The 25,725-nt window shown below is 42.5% G+C and overlaps 1 protein-coding gene across 1 annotated transcript in view; it reads left to right on the top strand.

The window, feature by feature from the left end:
- Ptprt (protein tyrosine phosphatase receptor type T) overlaps positions 1 to 25,725 on the top strand; it is a 1,134,114-nt gene that overhangs the window by 1,039,518 nt on the left and 68,871 nt on the right. Inside the window, exon 17 of the mRNA XM_051143721.1 lies at positions 18,708 to 18,895. Coding sequence (XP_050999678.1) covers positions 18,708 to 18,895 — 188 coding nt within the window. The remainder of the gene's footprint in view (positions 1 to 18,707; positions 18,896 to 25,725) is intronic.

Below are 25,725 nucleotides of genomic sequence, written 5' to 3'. Positions count from 1 at the left end.
CACAAACTCTACCTCCTTATCCAGGGTACAGTTTGAAATGGACAGGAGAATTCTCTACCCTGGACCTTGAATGGCAAGCACATTTTAAATAGCTGTTACACGTTTACATTTTCTCTCCCAGGCAAGGTTAGTCATTTCATTTTCTCTTTCTTGCCTATCAATAAAAGGCAAAGTCACCTGTCAGACCGGAGATTGTAAAACTTGTCAAAATTGAAATTTTCTAGTTTAGCTAAGTATTACTCTGCAACTATTTTGCATGCCTTTGTCTTATTACAATTTTGATGAATGAGGAAGAGAAAACAAGCCCCTTTCTTTAAAATGAAGTATTACTTAAAAGTTTTCTGCTTCCTCCTTCCTTCAGCATTAGAGTTTTGAAGGTTAGATCTCTCTCTCTCTCTCTCTCTCTCTCTCTCTCTCTCTCTCTCTCTCTCTCTCTCTCACACACACACACACACACACACACACACACACACACACACACACACTGCTGAGCTCAGTCATCAGTGTGTGCACAGTCGCATCAAAGAAAGAATAAGCAGGCTACCAAGATGAGACTTGATAGCCTATGACCATATAGTGGGGGAGGAGGTCCCCCTCAGCCATAGACCTAGGGGAGTGGAATAGGGTGAAAGCGGGAGGGAGGGAGGAGTGGGAGGATACAAGTGATGGGATAACAATCGAGATGTAATCTGAATATATTAATTAAATAATAAAAAATGGCTTAGTGACAAAAAAGAATTGAATATCACACACACACACACACACACACACACACACACACACACACACACACACACACACAAACCCAATGAGAAACTTCAAATCTGAATCATGTCCAGCCTAACCTGGAGTCACACTGAAAGGGGCAATGTTTACTCTGAGAGAAGGGACGTAGAATCTAGTGTAACTAAACCCTCTAGACACTCATTTGGGAGAAGTGTACATTTAGGGAAATGTGGCTTGTTCACTCCTTCACACTTGCCAGGACAAAAAAGTCAGAGGCAGGAAGCATAAACAGGAGACCATTCCCTGCGGTGTTTATCAGCAAGTTAGAGACACAACTATGGAAGAACAAGATGTTGGCAGCAAACACATATCACAGAAGTGCCCTGGTACACACCAGCCATGTGACATCTACCGTTATAGAGCCTGCAGTCAGGTAAAGGACAAAGATATGAGATAGTTTCACTGTCAGTCCATCACCCTTAAAATCCATGAAGATGACATATGTCCAAGGAGATGCACTGTAATTCATGCATGTGGTGTGGTTATCGCGGCATTATGTAGGCGCCTCAAATGGAAACAGACAGGGTTGTCTTTCTTGATATCATTATTCAGAAAAGGAAAAAAAAGTAGATAATCATCACCTAGATTCTTCTTCTAATATTTTACTAGGCTTATTTTGTCATCTATCTCCCCGTCCATTAATCCATCTTGATTTTATTATGCCTGTCAAAGAGAGTTTCAGACATCAGTGCGTTTCCCCCTTTCTTCTGATACTGAACTGTACATCACTCAGGCATCTATTTTTCCCTTTGAGGTAGTTTTTATCAAAAATGGATTCTTCTCTCACACATACCAGCTGCAGTGTCCCCTCCCTCCATCCCCCCTAACTCCCTCTCATCTCCTCTCTCCCCCATTTTCAGAAAAGAGCAGGCCTCCAAGAGGCAACAGCCAGACAAGACAAAAACAAGATACAATAAGACAAGGCAAAAGCCCTCATATCAAGGACGGATAAGCAACCCATTAGGACAAGAAGAATCACAAGAGCAGGCAAAAGAGTCAGAGATATACCTGCTCCCACGGTTAGGAGTCTCACAAGAACACAAGCTAACAGACAAAATCACGCAGGTCCCCAGCTTGTCTTTTCAGACTGTATGAGCCCATGTGAGCCATGTTTGGTTGATTCAGTCAGCCTTGTTCTTCTTGGTGTCCTCCATCATGCCCTCTGGCTCCTACAGTCTTTTCTCTCTGCCTTCGGTGGGATTCCCTAATCTCCGAGGGGAGAAACCGAGTGGAGTCCTCCAATTTAGTCTCTCTACACACAATGTTTGCCTGTGGATCTCTGCATCTACTCCTATCTGCTGGTGGAGGAAGCTTCTCTGGTGATGGACAAGGCAACAATCTGAGTATAGCAGAATATCATTAGGAATCATTTTACTGATTATTTTATTTTTTCGCCACTCATGTTTGGTTTTATCCTAGCCTCTGGCCTATCCAGTTTTCCAGTTCCTGACCATCCAGGCAGTTTAGGGCACAGGTTCCCTCTCATAGCGTGGGCCTCAAGTTAAACCAAGCATTGGTTGGCTATTCCAACATGTTATACACCGCCATCGCTCCAGCACATTTTTCAGGCAGGATAGATCATGGGTGGAGGGTTTTGGCCTGGGTTGGTGTCCAGGCTTCTCTTTCCATAGGCTGCAGAGTACCTTCTTGTGCCAAAGGAGATGTAGGAGTGAAGGCACCAAGCACACATCAGTTCAACCTCTCTACATTCAATGAGCTGAATGGAAGTTGGCCTCTGCAATGGGGACCTCTCTGCCAGCTTTCAGAAGGCAACTTTCTTTACTGTGTGTGTGTGTGTGTGTGTGTGTGTGTGTGTGTGTGTGATATATGTATGTACGTATAATTTCATCCCATGAGTTCAACATTTGGATATACCTATACAATTCAAATCCCTAATATTATAAATTATCCCCAATTGTCCCCCATGCCTGTATACAGCCAAACCCTTCCCAATTCTCTACAAACTGATAGGTTTTTTTTTTCTAATGGCATTTAAGGCTGGTGGATCTGGATGGACCCAGGGGAGTCTGCTCAAATTGCTGTATCAACCAAAGACAATGCATGCAGTAAACCTAGACCTTCCTAATCAGATCTAGCCAATGGACGATGCATTCTCCACAGTTATGTGGAGAGTAGAGACTGACCCTGACATGAACTCTGGTGCCCCCTATTTGACCACTCCCCGTTGGTGAGGAGGCCTGGTGTCACTCAGAGGAAGGGTAAGCAGGCTTTCTGGATGAGACCTGATAGGCTGTGATCATAAGGTGGTGGAGAAGATCCCCTTCTGTCACAGGCCTTGGAGAAGGGAATAGGGTGAAAGAGGGAGGGAAAGGGGAATGGGAAGATACAAGTGAGGAGATAACAATTGAGATGTAATCTATACAAATTATTTAAATAATTTTTTTAAAATAATGGCATTCTTGATATAATTTTTTTATGGTTTTTATGGGTTTTTTGTTTTTTTGGTATGTTTGTGTTTTTGTTATTGTCTTGAGACAAGGTCTTGTTATGCAGCTTGGGCTGGCCTCAAATGTAACATTTCCTGCCTTAACTTTCCAAGAACATATACAGGCATGTACCTCATACCTCTTAGGAAATGACTTTTGAGCTGAGTCCCCAAAATAAGTAGTATTTATATGGTCTTTGTAGGTTGGGCAATTACCCATCCCAGCCATGGTATGACACTAGTCCAAATGCTAGAAGTTGGTGAAAAAGACAAGATGACCACAGTCTAGTGAGCAAACGACAAAGATACAGGAAAGATGATAAGCGCTACCAGAGCTTTGAAAGCATAGTAAAGAGTGAAAACACAAGAATGTAGCTGGAAGTCAGAGGTTTACCAGCAAAAGTTTTGAACACAGATGACATGCCCTTCTTTGGACTTCTGCAATGCAAACCATAACACAGACAAGCAAGAGAGGGTGTCTTTGGAATTGTGGAGATGCTGTTTTCAGCCATTAGGAGGAACAGGTGGCAGATAGGACCCTGGCCGTGGAGAGAAAGGAACCCTCTCTGCCTCCTCTGTCATATTAACAGACAAAGCTTTTTCTAGCCTTTTCTAATCATGTTTCTCATTATGTCATATTTTTCAAGTACGTAGAATTTTCTGTGCAGATTGTCCAAGTTGTTAATAGTCAGTTACTTTTCTATTGTTATGCTAAGACACCATGAGCAAGGCAACAGAAGAAAGAAAGAGTTTATTGGGCCTACAGTTTCAGAGGGCGAGTCCATGACCATCATGACAGGGAGCATGACAGCAAGCAGGCAGACAGGCAGGCGTGGCACTGGAGAAGTAGCACAAATCTTGATCCTTAAAGCATGCAACAGAGGGCGCCAACTGAGACTGGCACTGGCTTTTGTCATCTCAAACCCACCCCTAGTGACACACATCCTCCAACAAGGCCACACTCATTAATCCTTCCCCAACAGTTCCATCAACTGGACACCAAACATTCGAATATATGAGCCTATCGGGGTGGTTCTCATCCAAATCCCACAGTCCTAGCCACCACAGGATCTCCTTTAAGAATAAGCAGTTCAGATTGTCCTAGAAGCAATGGTCTGGAACAAAGTAAGTAAAGCAACATGAATCCTTCTGCTATTTTTTTTTTTTTTAATGCTGGTGGTTGTTCAGTCAAAAACAGCAATGACATCAGGTCCCATCTGCCGTCCCTTGTGCCTGCAGCTTCAATCAATCCTTTTATCTATGACTCACTCCCTTCCTCATATAATCTCATTCTTTCTTTATACACAAATGCTTCCTAAACGCTACCCCCGAGTTGTCCCTCTGTGTTTGCAAAGATATCAAAACTGCAAATTACATGTCTTCATTACTTCTGCCTAGAGTAAATTACTGACCAAGACACAGTCCTCAGATTCCTTTGCAGATTTTACTTGCACTAGCATGTCACAACTATGCACTGGTGTTACATAAATTCTCAGCGATATTCAGCTTTCTGAAGTCCGTCGATCTTATACTCCTTTCTTTGAAACACTCCAGTCTCCCCTGGAAAACCAAATACTCTCTATTAGCAAACATTTTTTTTTTACCATACTTCATCATTAGTTTGCACAGCATTTTCTAAATGGCACTTCACTGTCTAGTTTGGAGTATTTTTTTATAGGTGAAAGTTCAGCATTTCCCCAGGACCATTACTTTCTAACATAAATGACTCTGAAAGTAAAAATGAATAGAGCATGTACAAGAATGGAGCAGCAGACATATCTTACAAAAAAAAAAAAAAAAGACTCTTGTTCCCATTGAGCTAAAGCATCTTAAAAGCCTACAATTATATCCCTTCCTTTTTGTGGTCCAGCAATATGTTTGCAGGCTCCCATACCCACCCTTCAGCTTTATCCTCTATGTCCCGGTTAGAACAGTTAGTGGGTAAGACTACAGAATGCCCTTCACATGGCTTCTGGCTCACTCAACACTCTTCATTTTAGCTTCAATTACATTAAGTGTATAAACCCATGCTGCAGGACACTGGTATTAGCTCTTCTGCTATTTCCCACTGACTTTCATGAAATTGTGACAAAAGAGAAATCCAAGTTTTCAAAAAAAAAATATTAACAGTGAAACTTGCTCATCAAATAAAATCCTCTCAGAAAGGCTATCTCATAAAACATTTATAAAGCCAGTTACATATGGTTGGAGCAGGAGTAGAAGATGACAGCACACACACACACACACACACACACACACACACACACACACACACACACACACACACATGCACAAAGCCCTTCCCAATGTCCCAATTCACTCTGATCCACAAAGGAAACTCTAAAATGGGTCTGCTTTCCCAGCACCGTACCAGCTGTTAGAACCCAAAGTCTACATACTGGTAATTGGCTACTTTCTTCAGACCAGATGAGTGAAACATCTCCTTTGGCTGTCTATTCAGGAAAAAAAAAAAAAAAAAAAAAAAAAAAAAACTAAAAACCCCAGCTGATGATCCCTTGCATCAGTCAAGACTGGTGGCCTTTAATCAGAAGCATGCGGGTCACCAGAACACTGCTGTCAATTGAATGGCATCATCTAAATTTGAGGATTGTGTATCGTATACAGCCAACACTGTTGATGGGAGAGACAGGAACTCATTTGTAACATCATGACATTTGAATCCATGCTGTCTCTTCCTGGCCTTGTTCTCACAAGGACTAAGCTCTGCAGAATGGCTTCGTTGGCCCCGCTCACTCGCCAGCTAAGCATGTTCTACCAAATTAGCATTAGCTAACCAGTTTATCTGGGGTTTTCCACAATCATTTTTGTGAAATGTTTGTTATTAATTTGCTATTTTCAAAGTTAAGAGACAGAATTTTCTTTTGCTTCTGCCTCTCTACTGTATCCTTAACTTCCTGAAACCCATTACCTCCAGTTTTTACATATTTTATGTACTTTCATTGACTTTGTATTTTTCAAATCTACCTCTGTCTCTGCTGTGTGTCTTGTATTGTTACAAGTTCGTACGTCTTTCTTTTCTCCCTTCTTTAATCCACCCAAATGTATTTATTTTATGGTATCTACAATTGTTTTTATTATTTTCAATTCTTGGGTGGTGTCTTTCTTAGCATCATGTCTGCAGCTTTTTCCCCCACAGGGATAAACTTGTCATTTTCTATATTTTATTTTCCTACTATGAGATCATCTGTAGTGGAGGCAGTTTTGTTCCAAGGTAACTAATGTGTCTTTGATTATGAAAATGCCTCTATGCAGGCTGGCTTCTCATTTGCCTGTAGGATAAAGGAGATTTCCAGTAGTCTTGTGGTTTATACATTGAATTCTAGATTTACAGTAGGTCTGTCACACAAGTAAAAAATGCTGTGTGTGTGTGTGTGTGTGTGTGTGTGTGTGTGTGTGTGTGTGTGCGCGTGTCTTCCTGCTCCTGTGTTCTTCCCAGTGATAGGATGACAGCTGTGGATGGCATGCCAGATTTTCACATGAGGTCTGGGATCCAGACTCGGGTCCTCATGCTTGTGCGTTGAGCTTGTCTGAGCACCTCCCATCCTAAGCACATAAGTATTGGCCCCAGAGTCTCATGTGACAGAATTTGATCGAGGGTTTCCTTCCTGATCACTTTTATCTCTATTCTTTATTTTATACGCTGATATTGTTGACTTACCCACCACACACATGTCCAGAGAAATCATATACTCTAATTAACAGCACCAAGATTAAAATACTACACACTGATTGTGCACTATGAACGATAACAAAGTTTACATATTTTTATTTCTGTCTGTGAACTGGTTTTTTACTGATAAAACTAGAAATTTTAGTCATGAAGTTTTGCAGTGCTGCTCTGTATGATTTTTCTGTGCTTAACATGTCAGTTCTTTTAGAATGCGACTTCCTTCGTTTGGGTTGGTTTTGTTTTGTTTATTCCTATTTTGTGTTTTTCCTGGAGTTACAGCTTTTACTTGTTTTTCACCCACCCAAGCCTCTGGAGAAGAGGTAACTAGTGGAGCTTTGGGAGCGTTGTGTCAGGGAATGCTTTTCTGTAAGCCTACAAATAAAAAAGAACGTGTTTCAGTACGTAATCTTGGATTCATACCTTTTTCTCGTCAAGAATTTTATTTCACTGCCTTCTGGCATTTAAAAAAGTGGGCAAGAGAAGATAGAGTAGTGCTGTTTCTTTTATTTTAGCAGTTGTCAGGTTTGGGTTTGGTTTTTTGTTTTGTTTTTGTGTTTCAGCCTAGATGTTTGTCTGAGTCTTTCTGTATCACTGATGTTTAAACAGGCCAAGTATCGGTAGTTCTGATTTTGAGTTTTATGTGGAAACTGTACTTGAAGATCTTGGTTTTGGCTTTTGGGTTGTGGTTTTGGTTTTGGTTTTTTTGGGCCAAGATCTGTGTTCATATGGGTTTTGTTTTGTTTATTTGTTTGTTTTTTTATTGTTCCTGTTCACTTATTCTGTTCTCTTCTTTAGTAACACAATTATCTGTTGTCTATATGTCTGTTTTCTTTTCTCTGAAATTGCCTCTTTTTTTTACACAATATTTTCTTTCTTTCTAATAAAAACTTTAAAGTATGGTTTTAACTAGACCTATGATACCTTAACAGTATGGCTGCCTAAATGGGACCTGAACAGTGACCACACCAATAGACATAATGTTGTGGAAGGGGATGTCTCATAGGGCCCTGCCCTTGGACAAAGAGCTACAGGCAGCTAAGAACTGCTGAGAGCTGCTGATCCCCAGGGATTAGCTCGCAGCCCATTATCCCACACCAGGTGCCAGGCCTGAAACAATATCCCAACAAGCAGCACTAAATGAAACAAACAGGTTATATTTATACACTTAGACTTAGATAACAATAACAATTAGGGAGAAAGAGGCCATGACTTTGAGAAGGAGGGAGGGAGGGACGGAGGGAAGGAGGGAGGGAGGGAGAGAGGAAGGTTCATGGAAGGAGTTGGAAGGAGAAAAGAGGTGAGAGATGGTGTTCTTATATTTTAATTATAAAGAATAAAGGACATTTAAAATAAATAAAAAAAAAGAAAATCTTAATTTTAACTATTTTGTTTTACTCTTGGTTAATCTCTTCATTATACATAGCAATGCCATTGAGTGGAATATTTCAACATGTGCATGAGGCATGCACTGATCAAGCGTAACTGGTCTTTTCCATCCCACCTCCCGCTACCACCATGTCCCAGCCTCTGGTTAGCGTCAGTTTACATTCAGGCTCATGTCTTCCAGCGCCTACAGATGAGGGAAGTATGCGGTTCTGCTCTTTCTTTGCCTGGCTTATTCCACTGAACAAAAAGTCCTCCAGTTACAGGCATTCTGCTATGAATGGTGGCATCCGTCTTTTTTGTTTTTTGTTTTTTGTTTTTTTTTAAACAATTTTAACTTTTATTATAGTTTTATCATAGTCTTCATCTCCCCTGGTCCTTCCAGATCCTCTCTCCCTCCATAGCCATCCAACTTTAAGTTCTTTCTCAAAAATAAACAACAACAACAACAAAAATACAACAACAAACAACCCCCCAAACTAAGAAAACAAAATAACCCCTCCCAAAATAAAACACCAAATGGTAACCAAACAAAAGCACACACACACACACACCTGTGAATCTCATTAAGCATTGGTAAGTATTGGTCAGCTGCTTATGAACATGAGACCTGCCCTGCAGTAGTTGATATACCCTGTGTCACTCATTGGAGAAAACTAATCTTTTCTCTCTCAGCAGGTATAAACCACAGGTTGGTTGTGAACCTTTACCCTAGTGACTAGATTTTTCATTCATTCGTTTATTTATTTATTCATTCATTCATTTAAAAATATAACAAAATAAGATGTAATAGGGTAAAACAAAAATTATCACATCAAAGTTGGAGAAGAAAAAGCAACAGAAGGAAAAGAACCCAAGAGAAGGCAGAGGAATCAAAGACCCAGTTGTTTGTACACTCAGAAATCCTGTAAAAACAGTAAACTTGAAGCCATGATATAAGCACAGAGGACCTGGTGCAGAATGCTGCTGTGTCAGACTGTGTGAGTGCACATGAGCTTTGCTTGTGTTGATTTAGATTTGTTTGTTTGTTTGTTTGTTTGGTGTCCTCCATCCTCTCTGGCTTTTACCTCCTCTTCCACAGGGTTCCCTGAGCTCTGAGGGGAAAGAGATTTCATGGAGGCATCCTATTTTGGCCTGAGTGTTTTATGCTCTCACACTCTCTGTGTAATGTCTGGTTGTGTGTCTCTGTGTTTATTCCCATTTGCTTTTCTGATAATGACTGAACAAGGAATTAATCTTCAAGTATAACAGAATATCATTAGGAGTCATTTTATCACTACATTTTTAAGACCAGTATTATTTGGTTGTACCTCGGTTCCTGGGCTAACAAGCTTCAGGTTCTTGGTCACCAGTTCAGTATAGGCTCCAACTCATGGGGTGAAGTCCAATAAGTTATTGGTTGGTTACTCCCACAGGTTTTGTGCCACCACTGCTCTAGCATATCTGTCAGGCAGTACACCATTGTGCATAAAGGTCTTTTGTCTGGCTGGTGTTTATGTTTCTCTTTTAAAAACACACAAAGTACCTTCCTTCCTGTGCCAAAGACACTGGGCTGTAGGGGTGAAGGCTCTATGTAGGCACTAGCTCAAACATGTTCAACGAATTGTGTAGGTGTTGTCTTCAGCAGCGGGGCCTTGCTGTCAGTTTGTGAAGAGCAACCTGTAGTCTTGACAACAGACTGAGTTATTTGGGAATTCCCCTGGGACCCCTTTGGCCAACAGCTTCATTAGATGTGCTGGAATTGGATGTACTAGTACCCAATCTTAGTACTGGAAGCTTCATTTGGTGACAAGACATAGGTAATTGAGACCCTGTCACTTTGTTTAGATTTATTTCATACATGTGTATATTTTAGGAATATTTCTATTATATTAGTTTTTCAACCCCCCCCTTAATTTTATGTGTCCATCCACATATTCCCTCCCACAACCCCCTTCGCCCTCTGGAACCTCCCATTCCAGCCACGCTTCCATCATATCTGTCTTTTCTAGTTCCCTTCCCTAATGAGCTCTAACTATTCCTTCTAGTCCCTTATAATACTAGCCGGTATTGAACATGTTCAATGTTTTTAAAAACTGTCTTATTAATCTTTCCTTTATATGTTCTTGAATTTGACTTTCTAAGATGTACTTTTGCTTTCTGGGATATAAGCTAATATACCTAAACAGTAGAAGCCATGCCACAATGACTGTGATGAAAACTTAGTCCACTATCTAACAGAATAGAAGAGCAAGCATGAGAACAAGTTCCAGGAGAGTTTGTAGGACCCAAGTCCTTCCAGCTCTCCTCATGGCAGCTCTTCTCACATTGGTGCTGCCCCAAGGCTGGCTCCCACCATGAACACATGACTATTTTTAGAAGTTTTGCTCATCAAGCCCAGAGCTGATGATGCCCAACAGCAGAGACAGGTAGCTAGGATAGTCCTCTCGGCTGTAAGAAGGGCCTAAGACTTTCATCCCGCTTCACTGACTGGGCAGGGCTGACAAAGGGGGTCAGAACACCTCAGTTGACGTAAAGAAATTGGGATGTTCTCACACGTCTTGGATTAAGTTCCAGAGCTCTAGCAAGACTGACTGCTATTCTTCTAAATATTGTGGGTTTTTGGAAAAAAAAACATACAGAGCGTCATTTTTCTTACCCGCTAGCTAACATGGTATATTTTTCATGAGGTTACATTTCTGTCTTATTTATGTTTGTTTACTTTTAAAGAAAGAGGAGTTTCTCTGGTATTCGTCAATAAATGCAGCAAGTGGGCTGCCATTATCCTTCACTGGTGACCTCAGGGCTCCTTCTCTTGTGAGTTAAACAGGAGTGATGGTCATTTGCTGCCCCCATGCCTGGGCATGAGCCTTCTCCTGGCACAAGAGCAAAAGCGCGCAGTACATGTCTCCCATCAAAGACAACGCTTGGCTTCTCATCAGAAAAAGCAAGTTGGGATCAGGATCATGGATACAAAGTTCTTTGTTTGGTCTTTATCTTTGTGCAAGAATCCAGAGGAGGGGTGTGGGAAGGAGAAAATGCCAGGGGAGTTCCTACTTCTCATATTTGGTTGTGTCTGTCTTTGGTTTCTCTGAGCCTGGAAAGAAAGTAGAAGAAGATGAGATGCTTCTTTTCTATTCTTAGGACCAGTGAATATTTTTTTTTACCTCGAGGAACAAGGTCTTTTAGTATCAGATGTCCCTTATGTCTTGTTCATTTCAACATAGCAGGTAACATTCTGCATCCTGTTTAGTTTTACATGTCCAATCCTACCCATTCAGTCAAGTACATGAAACCAAGAAAAGATACGTCAGTCTCCCATTACACTGAGTGATAGCAGGTTCTTAACTTGGTACAAGATGGGCATGGGAACTGACCATCCCTCCCTCAGGGGTCAAAAATCTCATGCACCTATTCTAGTACAAGTCTAGAACTATATATGTGTTGTTTTTTTCAAGACAGGGTTTCTCTTTGTAGCTCTAGCTGACCTGGACTCACTTTGTAGACCAGGCTGGCCTCGAACTCACAGCGATCCGCCTGCCTCTGCCTCCCGAGTGCTGGGATTAAAGGCGTGCGCCACCACGCCCGGCTCAAGAACACATTTTTTAATATAATGACTTATAACCACAAGCCAACTGTTTCATCTTCTGTTTTACCAAAGAAGCCACAATTGCTTTCAACTCAAGGGGGTGCGGAGGCAGGGACAGAACTGCCTTGCTGAAATTGCAAAGATATTCTTTTATACAATTGTAGAGATTCTAAAGAAATGTGACAATTTACGTTTTTTATCTGTGTGCACATGATAGCGCTGTAATTCACATATACTCCTCCCAAACTCTGGCACTTAGGTTGGTTGACAGACTTCGATTTCACGTCCTAGTATGAGTTTACCCTGCAGTGTACTTATGTTTGGTGAGACAGGGAAAGGAAGAAAGCCACCTACCAGGAGTCTCACCTGGAGACTTTCTACAGCGGAATTCCATTTTACCTTTGCCACCATCAGAGATGATGGTGGTGGCGTGTAATAATTGTGGCCATCACCAATTAAAAACAAAAATTTTAGGCTCACTACAAGTTATGTGAGGTCTCATAGCTATAAAGTTATGAATTTCGTATTTGAATCCAAGTTTTTTTTTCAGACCCTGTGATTTGACTCTGATGCCTGATGTTGTTCCAGCTCCTGCCATGCGAGTTCTGACACATCCCCGCACTATCTATGTGACTGAACCTCCTCCTCCTTTCTCTCTGACTCTCTGTGTCTCTCTGTCTCTGTCTCTGTCTCTCTCTCTGTGTCTCTCTCTCTCTCTGTCTGTCTCTCTCTGTCTCTCTCTCTCTGTCTCTCTCTCTCTCTCTCTCTCTCTCTCTCCCCCCCCCCTCCTCACACCCTCTGCTCCCAGCAAGCAGTCTAGATATTTGCCATCCAAAGTGGCCATTTTCCTACCCTAAATGGCACAGGGATTTGAAAGGAGTTTTGATAGATGAAATAAGAAACTGATGGTGGGATCAGACATTACAGGAATTTGGTTGACTGGTTCGGAAGTTTTTGCCTTGACTCTGTGAAGATTTTTGGTAAAAAAAAAAAAAAAAAAAAAAAAAAAATGGTTTGGCCGTCTATTTAAAGAGAACCATAAGAGCAGAAAAGGGGCTACTGGGGTACTGATGGCGTGCTCCTGCCAGAGGAACTGGACCCAGGCCATGGCCATGCGAATGGAAGAGAGCAGAAAGACGCCAAGGAAGGAAGAGAAGCTACTCTGCTATGTTGATCTATTTTCCATTGCTACATCACAATTTCTGAGGCTAGGTATTTTATAAAGCAAAAAAAAAAAAAAAAAAAAAATCATTTAGCTCAGATTTAGATGCTGAAAATCTCTGCTCTCTGACGAGGGTCCCTTTGGACCCCTTGACTATTTTTCAGCATGACAGAAGGTATCATGGGAAAAACATATGCACATGGTGAGAAAGGAAGCCAGTGAACGGGTACAGGTCAGCCTTGCTCTTCATAACAACCTTCTGTAGTGTTGACGTCACCAGGAGACTTCATCTCCTCTCACTTTTGCCACATTGAGGAACATGTTTCCAACATGTGAACTTTGTGTGGGGGTGGGGATCTCATTCAAACCCCATTAAACTGCAACCGATGCCCCCAAAGATGACCTGGATTCCTTCTCCATTGTGTGAATTCCTGTGTGCCAGTGGAACATTGTACATATCATTAAAACGCCTTTTGTTCTCTCACTAGGTTATAGGGATTGGCCTGGGCAGTTCTCGCACACTCTATCTTCGAATCCTCACACCTATCTTTTTGCTGTGTGAAGAACGTTCGGAGAAACTGAGGCTCAGAAAATTGGTCACTTGGGCCAAGGTCACAGGAATGTGATTGGTCAGTCTGTGACCCCAGCCCTGTCTTGTCAGGACCCAACCTCAGCCTCTTTCAGGCTGCAGACTCTAGCCACTTCTGAAATGGCTTGGCAGACACTTTAACCAAGGCTAAAATGTAACAAATCCCACATACCCATGATCTTATAGGTTACTATCATTCATAATGAAGGAATATCTAGAAAATGATTAACTGCTGTCCAAACGCAGCTACTTACTACTTGAGGTCATTGGAATTACAAGTGTACGCCTTCTGCCACATTATCCACATTTCAAGCTTTCAGTAGCCATGGGTGGCAAGTGGCTGCGATGCTGAAGCCATAGAACCGTCCTGTCATGTGCAGAGTTTTATTGCAGAATGCTTGGGCTAGAGCTGTCTTACACAAGACCAAAACCTCTTTATTTAGAGTCCACTCAAGCTCTAAATAATCTTTCTTTAGGATTTCACCTGGCTCTAGATAAGTCTGCGTGTACCTGCATTGTCCGACACAGTAGCCATTAGCCATTAGTCACCAGTGTCTACTGAGCCCTGGAAATATGACTGGTATGACTGAAATACTCCAGAAGTGTGAGGTACACCCTAGATTTCATAGCTTTTGTATCAATAAAGAATGTAAGAGACAACATTAATAATTTTACACTGAGCATATGTTGAAATATTACTTTGGCTATGTTGGGTTAAAAAAGCATACTGTTGAAATTAATGGCCTGTGTTCTTAAAAAAAAAAAAAAAACTTTTCAAATGTTGTGCAAGACCAATTTCAATTATATCCATGGCTTGCATAGTATTTCCTCCGGACAGTCTGCTGTAGATCTCTTCACCCGTCTATGTGACTCTAAAGTACAATTCTTTCTCTGAATTTCTCTAGATCTTTGCTGCCCAGTAGGTACCCATATGCCACATGTGGGCAACAATTCTCTTCATGCACATAAGTAAAATTGTTCCTATGTGTCTGCTAGTGCATGAGTGTGTGTGTGAGAGAGAGAGAGAGAGAGAAAGAGACAGAGACAGAGACAGAGACAGACAGAGACAGAGAGAGTGACAGAGAGACACAAAGAGACACAGAGAGGGAAACAAGGGGGGACATTTGGAGGCCAACAGTAGACAGACACTACATATCTTACTCTGTCATTTCCACACCACCCTTTAAGACAGGATTTCTCATTGAACCTGGAGGTTGCTTACTTAGCTCCACTTAGCCAGCACGCCTCAGCCATCTCTGCCCCACAGCCCTGGGATTCCATGTGATTGGCACCTTGCCTGACCTTTTCAACATGGATTCTCGGGGGCCAAACTCAGGACCTTTGCCCATTTCGCAAGCACTTTACTGACTAAGCCATCTCTTGAGCTCCTGCATGTGGGTGCTTCCAGTGAAACAAAGCAAAATGTAAAATGTTGACCCTCTGTCACATTAGCCACGGTTCTGTCACTCAGCGGCCACGTGTAGTTAATGGCTACCATATTGCAAGGCACAGATGGAACATGTTTCCATTGTCACAGAAAGGTCTAGCAGGCAGTACCAATGTAGATTGTACACAGAGATATCAAGAGGTGCAGAGGTGAGTTATGAAAAATGCAGCAGGTTTCCATGGCACCTAACCCTGTAGCACATAGTCTTCTGTCTCCTAGGTTCTTGTCACTGCTTTGCCTTGTTAGAGCTGTTTATATACAATTTATCTCTTCACGGGTCTTCCTCCAGGGGCTTGTGGTGTGCTTATCTCCACTACCACACAGAGTTCCACCCCCACTCCCTCCTATGTGTAGGCTAGCATGGTACTTTGTACAAGACAGGCACCTAGGAAGTATTTGTGAAACAGTTGACGTGGCAACATCAACCAAGTGATTGGAACAATATGACTGAAACACATTGAGATCTGGGTAGCAGAATGTACCAGATAGGGGGCTAGAGGGATCCTATAGAGAAAAGAAGAGGAGTTAGCAGAACGACAGACAGAGGAAATCAGAGAGACAGGTAACTGTTGACCCAAAGGCTTCTCAGTGTGACTGCCACCTTTGAACCCATGGTACAAGCTCCCAGCTTACAGTGATAGAGTTCCCACAGCCTCGGGCAGTAGCTACATAAGAAGTGCAGAAGAGCACTGCCTCTGCCTCTATTGCCTGCCCTTGGATCCCTTTCCCCTAACTGGGCTGCCATGTCTCGCCTCAATAGGAGAAGACGTGCCTGTTCCTAGTGAGGAGAAAGGAAGAGGGAATGAAAGGGGAGGGAGGAGAGGAGGGAGGGAAAGCTGCAATTAAAATGTAAAGTAAATAAACAAATTAGTTAATGAAAAGGAGGAAGTACAGAAGAAACCCCAAATATTATTACATGATACATAAACAGGCAAGACCTATGAATGGGAAGTATGAAAATTAAAGGTCTGATGAGGAGGGAGAATGAAAAATGGCCTCTCCCTGGGCCAGCTGGTTTGAGTTACATTTTATGGGCAGTGTGTGAATTCCGGCGCCCTTGTTGAATTTGTGGCAGACTCGCACATTAGTTTTAAGGCTCCCTCTCGAATAGGAACATCATAACGCTTTTTAATTGGTGCTGATAAAAAACGTAGCATTACTTGTAGGTTCCTGAGAGAAGTGAGTTGTGAAATTGGGTTTTCATTAAACCTAATGACGGAAAATTAAGCATAGTGCGTCTGGCGAAATGGGGTGTGATACAAGGCATCACTTCTGCATTATCGAAGGTTAATAAGGGAATAGGTGAGGTAAGATACATTGGAAAAGGGAGTTCAACTAGTTGAATTAATAAACCTTGAAAATCCCTCGGTTCCAAGTCCTGGTGGCATCATTAGTATGGGCATCGGCATTATCACAAATGCTATGGCGATACATGTTGTTACATTCCAAATGCATTTATTTTCCCTTCCACTGTTGGTTTTGCTTATGCCAAGTTTACAGTCCATCTAGCAATGTGTTTAGGAGGAAACACCCATATTGATAGCCCTTTCAGCTTGGAAACTTTTGGTGTCTCCTGAAAATTTGCCACGTGCCAACTCCTAGGAAGCTTGCCTCTGCCAGGCAGCTGGTCTCCCATGCAGCCTGCACCATGTGCCCTTCAGTAAAGTCAGGGACAGGGCATATATTATTGTCAATGAAGCCAGGAAAATTGTTTTTAGCATCTCACTCCAGTCCTTCTTCCCTGTGTTTGAACTTGTATCCTCGATGTCTTTCTATTGGATGTTCGGGGTCATTAACAAAGGCTAGCTCTGCCTTATCTACTCATTGCATAAAGCAGAAAATGCTGAAACCATGAGAGACATACAGATATCTCACCTACTAGTGAGGTATGACTCAGTCTGAAGCTCAGGCTAATCAAAGCCATAGCTTGTTCTTCTATGGAGATGACAGCAGGTGGGGTCAGATAGAAAGATGGAAAGTAAGGAATGTGGCCCTGACTCATCCATGACAATAGATGAACAGAGGAGATGGTAACTAAGACTCTTGTTGTCCCTCAACTGAGACATTTCCCCCAGATACTGTGCTTTGGATACTAAAGCCAAGCTAAAGTGGGGTTAGCCCAGTGTGGCCAGTTGGTCATCCTGTGGGCCAGACAGGTCTCTCTGGTACTGTGTCTTGTGAGGAACTGATTTTGATTTCTGATGTTATCACAAAGGAGTGGATTGTGCTTTCCCGTAGAGTCTGTTTGACAGATTATTGTGACAGGGGAGACAAACAAGCTGAAGGCAACATGGCTTTTAAAAAGATCAGTTACGGAAAACTCTAGAATATATACTGAGCCTCTTGGGGGGTGAACATGGCACAGGCTTCATGGATGTCTGCATGGGAGTCTCAGTGTTTGAAAACATCTGGATATACACATCAATGGCCACATCTGGCAGGTCTTATCTCTCACATGGTACAAACAGAATGGCTTCAGGGCAGAGACTGTCAGAATATTGGAGAGGATATAAACATGCCAAGCCTGCCTGGTTCTGGGAAAGAGAAATGGTTTCCAGAGAGACAAAAAAAATGGAAAGTACTTGAAGCGGTTCAGTATGTAGAGAGATTTTCATGAAGGAGAGGTCTAACTTTTTTTTTTTTAAGATAGGCAAGGTCTCATATAATCAAGGCTGGCTTCGAACTTGCTATTTAGTTGAGGGGGACTGGACTTTGGTTCTTTCTGTTTGCCTGTTTTGGATCTCTAGGATAAAAAGTACATGCAAACCAAGCATTATTCTGTGCTGGGGACCAAATTTAGGGCTTTGCACATGCTAGGTGGACATTGCCAACTGAGTGATACCCCTCTGCCATATCAAGGGGTGTGGTGTGGGATGCCCATGAGAGTCATGGCTGGTGAGAGTGAAGGAAGAAGTTTAGAGGAATCTGCAAATTGGGATCAGGGGCATTTCAAGGTCAATGGTAGTAAGAGAGGAAATAAATGATAGAAAGAAAGTGGCCTCTGTTACAGAGCCCATTTCTGTAGTGAGCAGCTGGAGGGTTGGAGTCCCTGCTACCTACTAGGAGTCCAAGACTAGCTATACTTCCTCCCAGTGTACAACCCAAAGGAAACAAACTAGGAGATAAATCAGATTGCAGACATCCAGGCCCAGAAGCAATCAGATGGATCTTCTGGCCAGGAACCTGAGACTCCTCCTCTGCAGACAAGCAACTGAGACTATATGCAGGTCTGTGGTTTCCCAAACAAGAAGGTCCTCCCCAGATGTCTAGCCTAGCTTCTTCCTAGTTCTGGAACTGGCTGGTATCGACCAAGGCATACAACAAGCCTGGAGAGAGGACTAAGAACCAACAAGGGATGGTCACTAAACTGTCGCTTTGTCTTTGCACAATCAATAATGAGCCCTTGAAGCTGAAACGAATCGAGGATCGTTGCATGCATTGCTTCGTTATCTCTCCCATTCAACCCTGTGCACATAGCCAAGCCAGGGAAGCAATGTCCTTTGTCTTTCTGTAATTTCCTGACCTGTGGACGACACAGTTCCCTCTGCCCTCCGTGGGCCGTGCTGGGGGAGAGGGGTACAAAGAACAAAGTTCCCAAAGTGATGGTTTGTGCTACTTCTTTTTCTTTGAAGCAGATGGCAGCCGTGGAGAGCTGTCCCAACCCACCCTCACCATACAAACTCACCCTTACCGGACCTGTGACCCTGTGGAGATGAGCTACCCCAGGGACCAGTTCCAGCCGGCCATCCGGGTGGCCGACCTGCTTCAGCACATCACCCAGATGAAACGAGGCCAGGGCTATGGGTTCAAGGAGGAATACGAGGTAAGAGACGGTGAGAGGCTTCCCCAATAGCTCATGGGTACACTTGGAAAGCTAAAGCTGCACCTTTGACCTTGAGCAACAGTAATGCCTGAGAGTGTGGTGGAAACACCCAACTAGACCCACTTAATCAGGACTTACATTTTTAACTAGAACCTACACTTTAAATTTAAGAAATATCATGCTCTAAAACCCTACAGTTTTGAGTCAACCCTTTCTTCACTATGAAGGTAGAATGGCTCATGCCTGCTTCCCACATGGTCCAGAAAAGCCAGCAGATCTCCCCTGTCAACAGTGTCTGGCATGCCGCTGTTTCCTGCCCACTTCTTGCCCAGTGTTGATGCTTCTGTGCTGTTACCGTGCTCCACCAAGACTGGGTAGTGCAGTAACTGTGGTGCCATCTCTCTGTACCTCTTCCTCCTTCCTGCATTGGTTATTCCTTTCCTCCCATAACCCCCTCACTCCCAGCATCTCTAGTATGATAGATATAAATGCGTGTCATAGTTTTTTCAGGAGCTACATGGGGAACAGACAACCACAGCAAAGTACGGAAAGTGCCTGAGTCCAACAGTATAGCCCTGTAGCTTCCTAACCATGCAGCATGCTAGCAAAGCCCTCTGAGGGTCTAGTGCTGGCCTCTCCTCTACCCTGAGTCTTCGTTAGTGTCTTCCAGCACCACTCCCATCATGGCTCCAATCTCTCTTGTTGCTGTCATTGTCTAAGTCCTTTCGTTTCAAATCTTACCTACTAGATCTCACCATTTATGAAAGAAAATACAAAAGCAAAGAAAATCCACTAGGACATTTTCCTAGACCAAAGAGCGGCTCACCCCGCCCCACCCCCCACAAAAGTGGCGGTTCTCTTAATGACAGTGCAGTCCGGCTGCAGCATCTTCCTTTGCGTCTCTTTCCTTTCTATCTCCCTCTCTTCTTTCCCCAAACATCCCTTCAGCATCTTCTATGTGCCATGGGCTAAAGGATACCCAGTGGGTTTTCCCTCCCTTCCTTTCCTGCCTTCCTTCTCTCTTTCCCTTCCTTCTGTCACATGTAACAATGGCCCAGATATGTTCTGTTGAGTTCCACTGTGTGCAGTGCAGGTTCTTTGGATCACACCAGCTCACTATATCACTAGAACATGCTCACTAGAGTAGGTTTTCTTCTTTCCTTTTTTTTTTTTTTTTTTTTTTTTTTTTTTTTTTTTTTTTTCTTGGTTGGTTGGTTGGTGTTTGATTGTTTGTTTGTTTTGAGGCAAGATTTCTCTGTTTAGCCTTGACTGTCCTGAACTTGCTTTGTAGACCAGGCTGGCCTCAAACTCACCTGGATCCACCTGCCTCTGCCTCCCTGGGTGCTGAGATTACAGGCCTGTGCCACCATGCCCAGCTGAGTTAGTATTTCTGATGCCATGGGAGGACATGAAATCATGCTAAATGTGGGATCCAGATAGCTGGGTTTCAATGCGGTAAACTGCATGATCCTGGCATATCACTTTGTTATCTCAGTTTTCAAATTCATCATTAGCTGAAGAGTGTGCCCAAATGGCTCCTAAGACCTATATGCTCCTAAAACTTTATAGGAGGATAAAATAGTGGAGAGGGCCATGTTTGAAATACTTTGAGAACAAAAACATTCATGTCAATGGATGTAACCACCAGCTCAGAAGAACCAGTAGTTAATTTCAGGTTTAGTCTAAGTCACATACCATTTTTTGTGTATACTAAGTCTATTACAAGATTAATAATCTTGTAGATTCATAATTTCATTGCTCCTTTTTGAAAAAATTAGGACACAGGTTGATAAAGGAAAATGCATTTGTTTACAGTTTTCCCAAACCAGTGAAAAATAGACTCTTGATCAAGGCCTGATTTCAGCAGCATTGTTGCCTTTTTATAGAAAAGATGAAATGAAATCCAAAAGGTATGAAACGTTAATTTAAGTTTCTAGAATTATGTGACATGTCTTCCCAAGAGGCAATATCCTCCTCTGATTCACACCAAGGCTGACCAAGCCTTTCCCTTGCCCAAGCCTGGGACTCACTGGGGCCCATCATTTCACAAGCATGATAGCCAACAAGAGGGTCCATGTCTTGCTTTCCAATATTGCCTCTCCTGCCTGGATGTTAGAAGACTGCCAATTTTGGAAGGATAATGGAACAAGGTGGTAAAGCTCCCATCGCATCTGAGTCAGATCTCCTGAAAGGATGAATGGTCCCAAGCCTTGTGTGTGTGCTGATGCATGTGGATGCAGATCTGTTTGTTGAGCAAATATCTCAGCACAGGATGTGTTGTTTGTAAAGGCATGTGCAATATTATTATAGTTTGATGATCCCTTGGTCATTATAATTTGTCTTGAAGTTTCAAATAGCAGAAAGGTGCATGATGGTCAAAGACTAAAATACTGTTGTTCTGTGAACTTTAAATCTAAAACTCAAGAACACAGTAAAGATGTAATTGACCATTTTGATACATTTCTTTCCAATCTATTTCTTCTCAAGCATCTATTCCTGTATGTTCAGTTGCTGTTTGTTGTTGTCAGGTTGGTGGCTTTGTTTTTATTTTTATTTTTTCTTTATTCTTGTCAACATCTCTCAAGCTTTCTAGCATGGATATAAACTTATTTTACAGGGAAAATGTGTGTTATTCCATCATTTGGTCCTCAAATACAAATCTCCCCAATGAGGCCAGCCTTACCCAATTAGTTCAAATTGTATTCATGGGCTGACTAGTGTGACATCCTTCTGGCTAATAGCATTGTATGATTAACCAGAAGCTAGTTAGAAGGCATTGCACATTGCAATAGTCTACTTTGTAAGATGGGGTAGTCCACTTTCTTAGAAAAATGACTGCTTTTCTTTTTATCAGAAAGGCTCCTATGATTTCTAGAATCTTCATCTTATATACAAATTACAGATCTGCTTCAAGACTCAGTGTAGACGTAAGCCCCAAGCCTCCAGGTTTGCTTTTGTACATCTGCTGTGTGATGTCCTTGCCTGTCACCTCCCTGTACTGCTCTCCCTTTGTTTTTTGTTTGTTTTTTTTTTTTTTTCATACCAATGTGTGGATTTGACAAGTTGACATCTAAGGGACCATCAGCGTTAGCAAGCTGCACCTTGCAAAATCCGACTCAGCTGTACAGTATCTCCCAGATTTGTTCAGTAAATATTTATTATTTACTATTACCCAGGAGTATTTTAGGCATTTGGGATACAACAGGGAGTGAAACAAATCCATGCCCTCGTGAGGCTTGTATTCTAGCACGGGAAATAGAAAATAAATATGCCTTAAAATAAATAAATAAATCACCGTTTCCTGTGTTACAGACTACCTGAAATATGAGCAACAGAAAACAATTGATTTATGTAACAGTTGGTTCCGTGTAGTAGGTATTTGAACAGTGAACGAGAGGTATGGTGATCTCTTCTCTGTAATGCAAGGTTCCATCTACAGCATCTTTATTCTGATGTCTAATAGTGGATATACACATCATCTGAGGTCTCAGTGGAGATCTTCCACTGGAATTCCTCTAAGCAACCTCCTGAGTGGCCTGGGATTCCTGTCAGAATGGTAACTTTCAAATCAGTTGGACTTTTTATATGGTGGCTCCAAAGGGGAGCCTCTTACCTAACAAGGTAAAAATTGCTTAATGTTGGTGGCATAGACTTTGATGCCAAATGTCTTAGATATGAACCCAAAAATGCCCCCCTCCTTTTAGTGTAGAGGGGAATTTGACCCCACTTCTTCATTAGAGGATCACTTGTCACATTCTAGAAGAGGACATAAGATAGTGGATAACATAATCTTAGGGTGATATGCTCTGTTAGCAAAAGAGAAGGCAGGACAAGAGAGGGCATAGCCTAATCCAGGGCTGAGACCTGCACACTGGCCCAACATTAATTAAGGTCAAAAGAATAGTCCCTAAAAAGAGTAGATTTGGAAGGAGGGATTTCCTTAGCGAGGCGATAATATATTGGCATGTGCAAACATGAGTAAAGAAAGAAAGATGGTCAGTGTATAATGAACACATGCTATGTATAAAGTAGTCAGATAAAAGAGAGATTATAGGCCAGTATAAGGAGCTTGGCTTTCACTCTGAATAAGCTGGAAACTTACTGTAGAGCTTTTGCGAACAGACACTCGTGGTCTGATCTTATGTTTAAAAACTCATTCTAGCTACTGTAGTTAGAATGGAACCTGGGGAGGCAAGGTAAGGCCAGTGATGTGATAACCCAGATAGGACAACGGCGACTCTGGCCGAGGCCAGCAGAGAAGTCCATAATAAAAGGTTGGGTTCTGAATATGTGTATGGAAAAGAAAGGAATCAAGAATTACTCTGAAGTTCTTATTGGGCAACTGGAAAGATGGAGTTGCAACCAAAAGTGATGAGAAGTTACAGGGAGGTCTGATCCTGAGCAACGGAAGTTCAGTTGACGTGAGTTTTCAATGTCCATAAGCACAGTTAGCCATATGAATGTGACAGTGAGAAAGAAGCCCAGGCTACAGAGAAAAGTCACAAGACCAGATGAGGCCCTCAGGCATGTTGACAGAGACAGGGACCTTGGACTGGGCCATTTGAAAGTCCCAGTGTAGGATGATATGGAACACTTCCCATGGCCTATGCATTGGGCTAGGCACTAGGGACTAAGGAGATAGAGCAGGTGTGACCCCATCAGGAGAACCTGAGCTTATGATTAAGGACAGTCATACAGACTGATCGTTTTAACTGTGGGACAAAAATGCCACAATTAAGCAATACCCAGAATTATAGTGACTGCTGAAGACAGGGCACATTCAGGTTAATAGAAGATACAATAGTGATTTTCAGGGCCATACTAGTCTCAGCCAAATATAATGAACTAAGAATAGGAAGTTAAAACATAGAAGAATGTTCTAGATAGAGAACTACAAGCAATGTCATGAGAGGATAGAAAATGGACTGCATTAGAGGAACCACAAGTAGCTTGATATATAAAGTATGAAAGTGGCACAAGAAGGGAGTTGGGGCTAGAGTTGTTAGTAAGTACATGTTCAGGACTGAGTAATATCTGCAACACCAAGGATTTTATTCCAGGGGTTATGCAGGTCCCAGACAGGCAGAAATTTTCAAAGTAGATCTTTACTTTAAATCTTGTATCAGAGAAGAGACACCAGAGACAAGTTGAACAGCCAAGGCAATAATTCTTGAAAAAGATAAGACTGCACTGCCCAAACCAGGAGACTGGGCCTAGAGCCCAATGAGCCACATACACACTCTGCAGGTGAAGCTATAAAGTCAACTGGTTCTCTTTTACCTGGAAACTCAAGCCTCTCAATACCCATCCTGTAAGTTCCACTACTTCAAGTAATGCACAGATTGTCCTGCACCTCCAAGTCAAATGCCATGGCTTGTATCCTACCATTTTCCTACGTATGTAGGTGGCCTACAGCAAGGCATTTCTTGCTGTGGAGTCTCATTTCTATCCTTATGTATTGAGGGAAAGTGGGTTGGTCAGGGTGGTCCAAGAGTCCTTCTGTAGAGCCCAAATAAGAACCTAGTGTCTAGACTAATTGGGTTTCCTTGCCATGAAAGCCTCAGGCTCCCTTTCCCATAGTTATAGCATGGGATCTAGTTGATTAACCATAGTTCGAAGAACTCAAGGACTAAGGCGAATTAATTCCACCTGCCCTGCATAGCTGGTTCTCAGCTGAGATATCTAATCTTGGCTTAAGGTTAGAAAAAATTTTAAAAGCACCAGTGCACTGGCCATATTTCAGACCAATTAAAACAAAATGCGCTATGGTAGGACCAGAGATCAGTGTACAGCAAGCTTTCTAGTTGATTAAAATACACTTTAAAAATTACTAGTCACTAGTGTTGGGAAACCCCTGGAGTTTCCAGTGTGGGCACAGACCATCATCACTATGCTTGCTCGATGGTTTGACTCTCATATCTGCCTGTGATAGAACACCGTCACGTCCAATCAAAGGCCATGTCAGGATCTTGAGCTACAAAGCCTTTTCCTCTTTCCTGCTCTCCTTCCCCTAGCCAAGATGATCCCACTTTTTCCAGTTACAAACAAACAAAGACTCGATGACATGCCAGCAAATCTAAACAGATGTTAGCCAGAGGGCAGGGCTGTCTCTGTGCCCTGCAACCACGATGAACAGAAGGGTGGCAGGTTTAGGGAGGATGAGGGAGAACAGGAGGAGGTGACTTTGTGATACAGATAGAGAAAGGAAGCATGTTAATTTCTGTCCAGCCCAGACTGACTGTCACTGTAATGAATGGAATGAGCCCAATAGGGCGACCAGAAGGTGTCTGGTTATCACAGCTCCATTAAGGCTATTTAAGGCAACAAGGAACAGCTGTGAGGAATATGATGCAATCTAATGAAGAACAAACATTTGTTCATTTTCCAGCTCTGGCCGGATGCACCATGTGTGCAGCTTTTGAGGGGAGAGGCCATCTTGCTTAGTCATCTGGGGGTGATGTCAGGCAGGTAGCCTTCTAGTGGGGCATAACCGTAGCAATGGAGGCTTCCTGAGCAGGGAAAGAGGACATCCCTCACTGGTAGCAGATTAACAGAGCATCCTGTTGCTAGAGAAACTCTGGTCCAGATCCTTGATTTCTGGATGAGAGCGGTTCAGGGGACAGGCATGAGGGATTAGTGGCAGATGCTCACATCGTAATGGAGAAGTGTGGTCATTTTTCTACTCTGCAAAGCCATAAAGGCCCAAATGAAAGAGTCAGGCTCCCACCTGCTCATCTCACTCTCCTGGCAGGTTAAAACCAGAAGAAAATGGGCCAGTTCCAGGAAGTGGCCAAAAGGCAATTGAGCCCATGTGGTGTTAAACTCAATAA

The sequence above is a fragment of the Acomys russatus genome, chromosome 4 (genome assembly GCF_903995435.1).
Source record: "Acomys russatus chromosome 4, mAcoRus1.1, whole genome shotgun sequence".
NCBI classification, from domain to species: Eukaryota; Metazoa; Chordata; class Mammalia; order Rodentia; family Muridae; genus Acomys; species Acomys russatus.
Note: the sequence above shows the minus strand (reverse complement) of the source record. Positions and strands in the feature narration are given on the sequence as shown.